General features: G+C 44.1%; 1 protein-coding gene across 1 annotated transcript in view; it reads right to left on the reverse strand.

Annotated features, from left to right (window-relative positions):
• The window catches only part of GRAMD4 (GRAM domain containing 4), a 102,334-nt gene extending 93,792 nt beyond the window's left edge, over window positions 1-8,542 (reverse strand). The window contains exon 1 of the mRNA XM_048501590.1: window positions 8,069-8,542. Within this exon, the coding sequence (XP_048357547.1) occupies window positions 8,069-8,097 (29 nt within the window). The 5' untranslated portion in view covers window positions 8,098-8,542. The remainder of the gene's footprint in view (window positions 1-8,068) is intronic.
• Between the last annotated feature and the right edge of the window lie 3,597 nt (window positions 8,543-12,139).

Consider the following 12,139-nt stretch of genomic DNA (forward strand, 5'->3'; position numbering starts at 1 on the left):
TTTCCCAGCTATCACTCCATTTCCAAGGTTTTCCAGCAGGTGGTCATTCTGCAGCTTTAGGCCCCCATGCACCCTACCATCTCTCTGGCTTCTAACACAAAGCAAGATACAAAAACACTGGGGTTGTGGTTGGCTGTCTGACTCTTAGGGGTTAATAAGAAGAGCAGTACCCAAAACAGCCCTTCTAGGTCACCCTCTGGCACGTAAATATTGTTTAACGTGAAGGGTCGGTGATATGAGAGAGAAAGAAACTTGGGTTTGTTCCTCCTTTTAGGCTCATGCATTTCAACTACATTTCATTTTATCTGTCAAATCTTTCTGAGCCTCTTGTATAGATATGCCTTCTTCTGGAATTGAAGATCAAATAGACAGCTCATAATCAACATTAGATTTCCTCAACTGTACTTTTATGTCAACATATTGACAATATATATGAGATTGTTTATCACTAAGATAATATGATGATACAGTCAAGCTCAAAGATTATGACGCAAATTTATCTTTTCTTATGAAAAGAATGTGGTGAATGAAGTTATTCACATTCCCTGCCTAGATAAATAGGTGCAAATTCACCACTTAAAAAGAATGCAGAGCAAAAATAATGTGAGCAAAAGAAGGAAGCTGCAATAATGACAAAGCTATGGCAGGAAGAGACACACAGTGCAAACCTTCTGAACACCGCAATCATGCAAAAGCAATTTCAGACAAGGAAGAAAAAAAGAGAAGGGAGACCAAACTCTACCGGATCCAAAATACATAAATCTAATCAGCTGTCCATGCAATAACAAAGCCAACTGTTAACTCAGGGGTCCTGCTGAAGTCAAGAGAACTTGCTTCCAAATTCATCATGCAGCCCAACCTTAAGCACACTTGCTCAAAAGTACATCTGAGTACAGGTAAGTGCACACAGAGCTGCAGCAGCCATTCACTGGACTTAATCAATTGTTTTGAGTTAAAATGGTTATTTATGCAATCCTTTGAACTTTGGCTGGATCCCACGGAAGACTCCCTCGCATGCAACAGTCCTGCTGCAAGAGGAAGTGCTGAAGTTATTCTTTGCAATTGGATTCCCAGTCTCTTTCTCACAGGCATGAGACACAGCATAACAAAAAGTATAAAGAGTTGCTTGCACACCCCATGTTAAAAATTACATCGAAGAGCTCTGTGTCACTGCAGTCATTGCACTATTGCTTACACATGCAGAACTGCACGAAGTGCATCTGCCTTTTCACTGATGCATTTTATTTATTTATTTATTAGTTAGATTTTTATACCACCCTATCCCAAAAGGGCTCAGGACGGTATACAACACAAACTTGTTGGACCAACACTTTCTCTGGAGGATTTTTAAACTTTTTTTAAAAAAATGGTTTTGTAGTGCATTTTTACAACATTGTCATCCATTCTGACCTCTTGTGACAGACTTAAGAGTACAAAAATACACAAATCTAATTAGTGCCTGGTCCTGAAGTGCCTGCCTGCAAAGCCAGCATTTGCTTTTCTTGCTTACAGCATTAACACCCATTAGTGAAGGGAAAGTAGGCTTATTCACTGGTGCTATTCAGAGCCACTTCCAGAAGAACAGGCCTACTTTTCTGGCAAGAGTCACTGGCAGGCTGTACATAACTGTACTAAAACAAGCTGCTTAATTGGATGGGGAAATCCATCTTTGCCCAAGAAAGGAAAGAAAATTAAAAACAGCCTTTTAAAAACTTACAAAATGTAAAAGGCAATCTTGATGCATGTATTCAATATTGTCAGCAGTTCAATTCAATATTTGAATTCATATTTTTCACATGCCCAGCAATTCAGTTCAATATTTTCACCTGTCCAGCAATACATGAAGGTCTTGCAGAAATCACAGCAAGTGAGAGCTGATAAGTTCCAATAGGAAGCAACCGGCTGAACAAAATGCCAGTCAAAAACAATCCTGCTCCGCTATCAAGATGGAAGCAAACTCTCAAGGATAACGTGTGCATCTTTCTGACAAAATTAGACTGCCAACGGCAAAAACACCACTTTTGGAAGGTTCTGTAGGTTTGGGCTGGAAGCTTGGTGGAAGAGCCCATCAGCTGCATGTGAAAATTCCAGGTTCAACCCACAGCATCTTCAATTACAGGACCACAGGAAGCTAGATGTTGAAAAACCTCCCTTTACTCCAGAAGTTGAAGCCATAGGAAAGCCTGTCTCCATTCCAGCTACTGCTACTAGTTAGAGTCAACAGGGATGAGTTAGATGTTCCAGTAAAATAAAGCAACTTTATAAGTTGACATCTCATTATTACCTGCTTGAAGTGGAAAGGGGGGAAGAAAAATGCAAGGAGAAAGGAGGAAGATAAATGCAACCACATTCTACAAACATAACTGTGTCACTCTTCCAGCAAAAAACACTTGCATAAATTACGTTATGACTAGCTATAGTAAATTAAAACAGCAGTTCTTTGTGGCTCCTTCTAGACAAGAAAAAATGAAAGAGTCATTTAGTACATGATTTTAACAATATATAGTATGAGTATTAAATATGTATTGCACACTCGAAGGACTCAGGACAGCACAATATGTGATGGTTGTAAGCTGTTCATCCACTCTCATTTTTATCTAACACGCTTGTGAAAGCCAAGAGTCTGTCTCTGAACCAACACTGAGTTTCATAGCTGACTAGGAATTTGAACCTGGATAATTCCAGTGCAAGATCAATGCTAATGACTGCAATAAAGGGACTCTGTAAAAATACTGGCATGGAACACTGAGTGTAAGACAGATAACCTGTCTCTTCTTTTAAATTCCCCATCCAAAGTCTACCTTTTCTGTGAAGTCTCTGACTTAAACCCTAAGCTCTTACCATTCAATAAAACAAAGCCTAAGCATTCGTTCTCATTCCTTTCTTATTTGGATTGCTTCACCCCTCTCTCTCCACCCCAGTGGCTGAATGTAACTGAGAAAATATTGTTTATTTTCTTCATTTATTTCCCATGTTTCTCTTCAACTGGGATCCAAACCACCTAATATCATCCAATGCTAACCATGGCTGATCCTGCAGAGCATCTGAGAGCTGAGGCTAGCCTGGCTATCCAGGTCAGGGATCATAAATATATATAAATAGAACTGGCTTGTCTGTAGTGCTGTTTCAATGTCCTTTTTTTTTCACTTGTGACTTGGGAGACAGTCAATGATAACGCTGTGTACTTGGTAAGCATTGGAATAAAGGTTAAGAAATATTGTTGTAACCCCACCATGAGAAAAAAAACCCTCCTCTTTCTGCAGAATGCCTGATACTAAATTCCAAAATATTGGTAAGGAGTTATCAATATGTGGCAGAAGAATTTTGTTCAAGTGATGTGTCACAAGTAATGTAAACCAGACAGAACTGGATTCAGAGCAAGAGTGCTTGAGTTCTTTGAAGGTCATCAGGCTCAGATGAAGCTGGGACAAAAAGCATAGGGTCACATATACCAAATTCATTAGCAATTTCTTTTGCTCAGTATGACAAAGACTGTGTGGCTCTGCTTCTCCCCTGCTGATCTGCTTGGCTCTATGTGGGGAACAACAGCGAATGCTCACTGTAAGTCAGTTACTGGAATTTCATTTCGACATTTCAGGACATCTACACCATTAATTTCTTGGCTTGAGGAAACTCCATAAGACATACAAATGGCTTGCCCCAAACTTGCCTTCCTAGATCACTAGCAGTCAACAAAAAAGCTGATGCAACTTTAGGCCTTCATTGCTCTTCACTGCTCCTCACTTCAGCAAACATGTATTATATATTACTCTTGTCCCACCATTTAAACATACTATACCAAGATGTTGGTCATACCAAAGGATGTGAGCGACTTGTCAACAGTCTTGTCTGATTATTTGGGCTTAGTTGAATCTGCTACAGGGCTCACTTGGTGTTCTCCAATCTCACAGTCAGTGGAAAGATCTCAATAAGGAGAGAAGGTGCTTTATCTGATCCCCATCCCAGTCCAAAGCAACATGTAATTGCCTAGAGAACATTCATTCAGTTTAAGTCTTAGGAGTAGTCTGGCCAGCTTTGCAATCACCTTTGTAAGTGTTCCCACAACTTCACCCACACTAAGGAGACAGGAAACCACCAGGCCCATCACCACTCCCTCTAATTGAGATTCAAGTCCCATCCACGTCATAAGACCTAGAAAATATTAACCAAGACCAGAATCAGTGGGCTGGTTTTACACAACTTTTCCACTGTTGAAAAGTAGACCGAGGGGTGGGGGGTGGGGGAAGTGTTTGTTTGAAGCTATATTAGAGATCATGGGACCTGCTTATTCAAACACCACGTGGGAAACAGTATGGAGGAGAATTATGTGAGACTGTGTGTGGGGAAACTGACTGGATTCTACCCAGTGAATGGTTTAATGCAACTCAAGGAGCCACTGCAAATCTGGTGCTTCTTTGACTCCCCTTCTTATTTGTTCCTCTTACATGGGCACCACCACTGCCATTTCTAACAAGACAACAGCAACTAAAATAAAAAACCAAGCAATTGCCATAAAGCAACTGACTAATTCTACTTGGGCCAGGCTGCCTTACAGGTGGGTATGGGGACAGCAGGAGAAGCAGCTCCATATAAGGAAAGTATAGCCATGTGCCTTCAGTCCCAAACAACACATCAGAGGCAAACATACTGCCTTTTTGTTTTAAGAATCACTTTGCAAGGGCACAATTGAGATCTCAGAAGAGTTGAGGTATAGTGGACATTTAAACTCTCTTCACAGCCTGCTATTTCCTGCTCTATTCCAAATTACCCTCCATAAGCAGCTTGCTTCCTCTGAAGCCCCATGGAAGAATAAAGAAGAAGAGTTGGATTTATAACTCCCTTTCTCTCATGCAAGGAGACTCAAGGTGGCTTACAAACTCCTTTTCTTTCCTCTCCCCACAACAGACACCTTGAGAGGTAGGTAGGGCTAAGTGAGTTCCAAGGAACTGTGATTAGCCCAAGTTCACTCAGCAGAAATGTGTACAAGTGGGGAAATAAATCTGGTTCACCAGATAAGACTCCGCTGCTCACGTGGAGGAGTGGGGAATCAAACCTGGTTCTCCAGATTAGAGTCCACTTGCTCTTAACTACTACACCACACTGGCTCTGCTATGTGTGGCGGGGGGAGACAACGTGAACATGCAAATTGATATGCTAAGGGAAGTGTTAAGTTTCCCACCCTCCTCTACTGTTCTTTAACTGCGTCCTTCCTTTAAAAGTTGCAGCTACACACTTCTGAGTGTAAAGTACACTTTGGCCCTTAAGGCAGGTCCACAGGGAGCTTTGCAGCACAGAATGATGAGTGCACATGAGTGCACAAGAACAATGGTGGCACAGGTCTCCTTCCAAAGACAATTTGACACATTAAATGCTTGTTAGGTAAGACATAACCAAGATTCAGTGTTCACTATTGAACCAAATTATGTTTTGCACCTCTTGTTCACCGGAGCCAAGAATTGTCCACACCAAACTGTCTATTCCCCCTTGACTCCTAAAAAGAACACAAGTGCCAGAGAAATTCCAGAAGCAGGAGGAGATTCCCATGGTCACTATGTGTAACAAGCCAAATCAGGAGAAACACCTACGGACTGGGACAGACATCACATAGCTTCAAACCAACTCTGCCACAACTGAAAGTATTTGGGACTCTACACACAACTATGATTTTAGACTCTTACTTAGGCCACCACTGTACCGTTAAGTATTACAATACGGTGAGTCAAGGCCAGTACATACAATAAACTGAATTAGCTGTATCAAAAGGCTGTAGAGCATAGGTGCTGGCAGGGGATGATGGGAACTGTAGTCCATAACATATGGAGAGCCACAAGTTTGACACCTATGCTGTAGAGAGTACAAGTCAGGGTTGCACATCTGAAGAGTGGGATTTGCTTATTTCAGTTTTCAAGTCAGACAATTCAGAAATCCCTTCTTAACAAATGTAGATGAATGTTTACAGAAAATTATAGTTAAACTTTAAAAAATGAAATTAAAGAAGTTGTATCCTGCTCCTCAACTAAAAAAAATTCAAAGATGCACTTAGATTCAACTTCATCACTTGTGACATTTTCACAGACACTATTACCGTAATTTATATAAAATTTGGTCAACATAAATACAGAGTTCCTTCCCTTTGGTTAGTTGACAGAATCCCAGTTTGCACTTACCCCCAAATGGAAGACAAAAGCAGATCTATTACAAAGTTGGGATACAAAGGAACTAGGAAGCTGCAGCACATGCCTATATCACTTCTTTAGCAGCAAGATAGGGAATAAAACAGGGTTATCCTGTTATCACTTATGTGAGCTTCCTATAACTATAATTTGTGACAATCTCCACTGACTGATTAAATTCAGGCCTTTTACACATCCCTACACAACACTGCCACCACCACAACAAAAAATTAGATGCAATGCCATCCCAAACTGAAAGCAAAACTCTCCAGACCAATGCAAGGAAACAGTTTACAGTCTGACCCTGAAGACATATTTAGCAAATGCAAAAACCAGATTTAACCTGCGAGTATTATTTAGCCCGCTGGTCTCCCATGTTCCAAGGAGCTTGGTGAAGATTTAGATCACCCAAGACCAAGTTTCAGCTGTGACAAGATAACAAACAAAGCAGAAAGATTCAGAAACAAAATGACCACCAAGAGAACAACAGGGTATATGATACAAACTTCTAATTGTCACCGGACATCAACAGATAGGGTTCCTCAGGGAAATGGGAGTTATGTGCAAGTGACAATAATGGCATACTTATACTCATGCGGGTGCTGTTTTCTGAAGGAATACTAAGCCAACGACTGCTTCATAAGCAAGACTCAACATGCTGCAAGACCCAACAAATCATCCCTTTGCTGCCAACACCTCATGGAAAAGCCAAAGAGAAAGGCAAACTACTTTCAACCCAAAGCATAAGGTCCTTTCATTAGTGTTACAAAATGCGGGGCGGGGGGGGGGGGGAGGGCCCAGCCCCTCCAGTAAGCACCCAAACCAAAGTGACAGAACTCTCCCTACAGGACCCAAAGTTTAGGTAAACCTACATCACATGGAAAAGAATGTGATGTGATGCAATGCACAGCACAGCACCGCCCCACAGTGAAAATACTACATACCTCGACATTCATATCCCCTAGCATACCCTTAACACTTTATACATACACACACACACACACACACACACACACACACACACACACACACACACACACCAACATTAGCCCACTGAAGAATGGCAAAGCCACAAAAAGAAAACGGCCTCCTGTAATAGAGAAAGGCCAGCCAAGAGCAAAAGGCATCAGATCCAAAGAAAAAATTCCACGGAAAACTAGATCACCACCCCGCTGAGATTTTGTTCCTTGTTTGCAGCAGGGAATATCCTCCTTTGAGGGGAGGGAGAGGGAATTGAGGGCAATCAAACACAGGCAGAGCAAGAGCGACAGCAGTCACCAGGGGGAGGAGGGGCCGGGTGAGAAGGAAGAGGTCAGGGGAGGCCAGCGGGAAGAATCTCCCGTCTCCCTCAATTTCTTGGCTTAGGCGCAGTCCCATGCAAAAGTTAGGGGCTCCGTGTAAGCAAAGTCAGCCAGGAGGGCTCCTGCGGACGCCCCTTCCCCAGGATCGGGGAGGGAGGGAGCGGGAAGGGAACGTGGCCAGCAGATGTTAGAAGCTGACTCAAGAAGTTGGAGGTGACGGATCATTTGTTCTTTGAGACTGTCAAAAAAAAAAAAACTTGAGGGGGATCCTACAGAAAGAAAGGGGACGATGCCCGGACTAACAGGGGAATAAGCGGGATAGAATATACGGAAGGGCTTCCGCCGAGTAGAGTCCTGCAGGCGCATTAGAGTCTTTGCAAAATCCCGAGGTCAGGGAACAAAAGCGGGGAGCCAAAAGAGGGAGGTTTGGTTCCCTCCGAAAGATGCGAGCGTCCTTAGGGAGAGTCGGACAGTTCAGGGCCGACAGAGGAAGGGGCTTGTGCGGTCCCCACGGGCCTAGCGGGCGGAGCCGGAGAGAAATGTCCCCCAACCAGACGCTCAGCCAGGCGCCCGCGGGCTGCTTTTGTTCCTTACCCGGCGCGGAATTCGGACCAAACTTTCATTCACGCCGCCAGCCCCGCTGGGGAGCCCCGAGGCTCCTGCCGCTCCCGCCGCCGCCGCCGCCGCCGCCTCCCGGGCCGGCCCGCCAAGCCGGATGGCGCGGGAGCCCCGTGACAAGTCCCCAAGCCGCTGCCTCTCCCAAGGGCTTCGCCTGCGCCACGACCCCCGAGGCGGGGAGGACAGCAGGCGCCCGCCAGCCTCCTTCGCCTTCCTCCTCCTCCTCCTCCAGCCGCCAGTCCAGCCGAGGCCGTGACGAGCGCCCTGCGCAGCCGCAGCTGCTGCCGTCACCGCTCGCCCCTTCCTTCCTTCGGAGCCCCCAGTGGCGGCGGCGGCCTGAGCTCGTAGGGAGGCCGGCTGCCTCCTGTTTGGGAAGGGTTCCAGAGCCGAATGCGCCGCGCAGCCTCAGGAGAGGTGCAGCCGAGCCCTTGGAGGCGGGGAAACAAGATTGCCCTGCTTTGGAGGCGACGGGGCGACACTGCGAGGCGCGTGGGCTGGCCGGTGGGTGTTTCCCCGCCGCATCCAGAGCAGGGCAGTTTTGCCCTCCTCATCCAAGGGCACGTGCCGCCGGCTAAGGGGGTACGGGGGACCAAGCCACCTCTGACTGCCGATCAGGCTTCCCCTACCTTACTGATTCCCTGATGATGCTAAACGAGGCCACCGTGGGAATGGTTAATATTTTTATTAAAAGGGGTAGCGTTGAAATGTGACACAGACAATCTCCCACCCCCGGCAGTCTGAAGTTCTCTACAGCGCGCTCTGCTCAAAAAGCATATCTTTGAATGAACCTAACCTGTTAATAAAAAGATGACACTTGCATAATGTGTATATTAATAAAAACAAGAGTTCTGAAACAATAAAAGTATTTCTTTGTTGCTAAAGGCATGTGCAGAGAATGTCCCAGCATACCCCCTATGTGGTTTTTTGCTTAAATTCACTTCTTTTTCAAACCTGGGACATTTTTTAGGTTTGTACAAAGATCTGTGTGCCCGTTCACCACTTTTGTTCCTTACCCGGTCTTGGTTTAAGTACTCTTACATTTGGCCAACTTTGCAATTCATATATAGACATGTGTGAATCCACAAGGACTTGCAGGAGGCATCTTGTTTTCCTCTTACCTTTTCCTGCTTCCTTTTAAGGCTGCCAGCTCCAAGTTGGAAAATTCCTGGAGATTTGGTGGTGGAGCCTTGGGAGGAGAAGTTTGGGGAAGGAAGAAGCCTCATTAGGGTATAATACCACACAGGCCACCCTTCAAAGTAGCCATTTTCTCCAAGGGAGAGAATGTTTTCTAAAGATCTGTTGTAATTCTGAGTGATCTCCAGGCCCCATCTGGAGGTTAAAAAGCCTGTCTCAGTGGGATTTAGCTGGTTCGGTCCGGTTCCGCTGAACTGGTTGTTAAAAGCCCCCTCACTCCCCCTTCACTGGGAGAGGAAGCGATGGGCTTTTAACGCCTTGGAGCCCAGGGTGGAGAGAAGAGATCTGGTTTGGTTCTCCTTCCTGCTCTGGGCTCCATCCCGGGGCAGGGAAGAGACTTCCTGAGCCAGGAAGTGGGGGGAAGCTGGGGGGGGGGGGCGGGCCACCATCGATTAAGAGCCAGCTGCTGTGGCCCTGCCTCCCCCCTTGATGTTGAGCAGGGGGTGCGGCAGCCAGTTCCAGTTGTTAAATTATTTGAATCCCACCACTGGGTTGTCTGCCCCTCCCACCTGGAATTTGGCAACCCTAGTTTCCTGAAGGAAATTATTGCTTTGGAGGGTGGAGTCTCTGATATTTTATTGTTCTGAGGTTCCTCCCTCCTCAAACCGCACTTTCCCCAGGCACTACCTGCTTAATGTCCAGGTATTTCCTAGCATGGAGGGCATAACCCTATCTCCTACCCAACGAACAGCCAGACCTAATTGAGACCTGAAAACTGGGTGATATCAGGTCACCCAGAGGTCGCTGCCAGGCTTATAGTTGCAAACTTCAAGGTGGGAACTGGAGATCTCCCAGAATTATACCTGAACTCCATGTGACAGAGATCTGTCCCCTCAACAAAATGCCTGTTTTGCAGGATAGAGTGTATTAGCATTATATCTAGCTGAGGCCTCTCCCAGCCTTAACTCTCCCTTCCTCAGACTCCATCACAGACCCGCCAGAAATTTCCAGACTGGAACTGGCAATCCTAACTAGACTTATCCCCAGTGAGTCTTCCCTCAAAGGCTAAAATAGGCATGGAAAGAGCCCTGCCTTTTACAGCCAGAAGGAAGCCTAGAATCTGAGGTTGCCTGGCAGTTGCTTTAAACTACAGGAACTCCTTTTATTATTTTCATTTTTTTTCCTGCAAACCTGGGGTCTGTCTTGCCTGTTCACAGCTTCAGTCACCTGATTTAATTATACTCAGATTTGGCCAACTTAACTAACAGAGCCCTTCGGGGATGGGGCGGTATAAAAGTCTAATAAAATAAACAAACAAACAAATAAATAAATAAATGGGAAGGAAGAAAATTATTGGTCTCACTTTTACAAAAAATGCAAAAAGAAAGGGGAAAACAGGGAAGATCTGAGCAAAAAGAGTTGCTTTCAAATGGAGGATTTACTCTATGATGGAATAAAAACTGGAGTAGGTTGCTTTTCCCCCCTCAAACTTAACTGCTAATTATCCAATCTTCAATGTTTTCCCTTGTTTTGTACCAATTTTTCCCAAACTTGATTTGATAGAATCTTTTGGGAAAGGCCGCAAAGAGTGTTAGCATACTATGTGAATGGGAAGGTGCAACTTTCCCAGCCTTTCCCTCATTAGCATTTTCCCTCTGAGCCACTAGAGGGCTATTTTAAAAAAACTGTATGCTGCTATAGCATTATGATACTATAGTGGCAGCACAATTGCCATTTTTAAAGCTTTCTGGTGTGGAGGGCGGGTGTGGCAACTGTGGAGGTCAAGGCAAGTAAAATGAGAAAACCACTGTCCAGATGTTCAATTGATACTACAAATGCTCCTTCATGCACAGCAGCAATGAGAGCCATGTGGAGAATTATCATCTGGGAGCAACTACAATTTATTTTGTTAAGAAAAAAGCACCATAAAAATTACCATACATGTGTGGGATTTATATTTAAATAATATTCATTATTAATATTACACAAAATAATAACTATTAATAATAATGAAAAGTAAAAGATATTGCTGTTAAAATGATGTTGTTAAAGTATGATTTGTGTATGTATGTCATCACTGTTTATGAATTACAAGTTGGGCATATGATATTTTCAGTTCCCACTTCCACTTCTTGGACAGAAAGACTGATATGTAACCTAGGCTTTCAGTGCATTATGTTTACCACAAAGAGCTAAATTAGTGCATAATACCACTGATATATTTTTCTGAATATGTTCAGCAACATGATATATGGGTAGGGAGTGCTGGCACTCACCTGACCTTGCAAAAAGTCAGATAGTACTCCAGGTGTATAACTGATACTTGTAGCAATTTCTGCTTATCCATAAGCTAGCATAAACATCATATATAATTTCCCATAGGTCAGTAAGGAGAATACAGTGATATATGAGCAGAACATCCAGACACATACAGCTTTCAGAAAGTCAACTACCTTATTTTCCTATGCTTGGCTGGAACAGGAAGGTAAACTTCAGGTATGCAAATCAGATTCCCCCATTTATGATCACCTACATAACAGTAGTACAACATGTCAACTTTATTTCCTCAGCAGGGAAAATAAGATAAGGTAATGGAAGAGGATGCTGGCATATAGGAAAATCAACAATTTATAGATATGCACCAAGATCTCTGGATTGGCTTATGTCCTTTTTCCACAGGCTCCAACTCCAGTTGTTGTATCACACCTTCAATTATACTGCTCTCATAGAATTATGTGCAAATAACTCTGATACAAAGTCATAGAATTCCAGATTTGGAAGGGACCTTATAAGGGAAAACAGTCTGGAAAACCCAAGAGATGGTTGTCCAGTCTTTGCTTGAACACCTCCAGCAAGGAAGACCCATTCCTTGGAAAGGTTTTCCATTGCTGAACAGTTCTTACTGTTAAGAAG

This window comes from Sphaerodactylus townsendi, linkage group LG06 (assembly GCF_021028975.2).
Source record: "Sphaerodactylus townsendi isolate TG3544 linkage group LG06, MPM_Stown_v2.3, whole genome shotgun sequence".
Classification (NCBI taxonomy): Eukaryota; Metazoa; Chordata; class Lepidosauria; order Squamata; family Sphaerodactylidae; genus Sphaerodactylus; species Sphaerodactylus townsendi.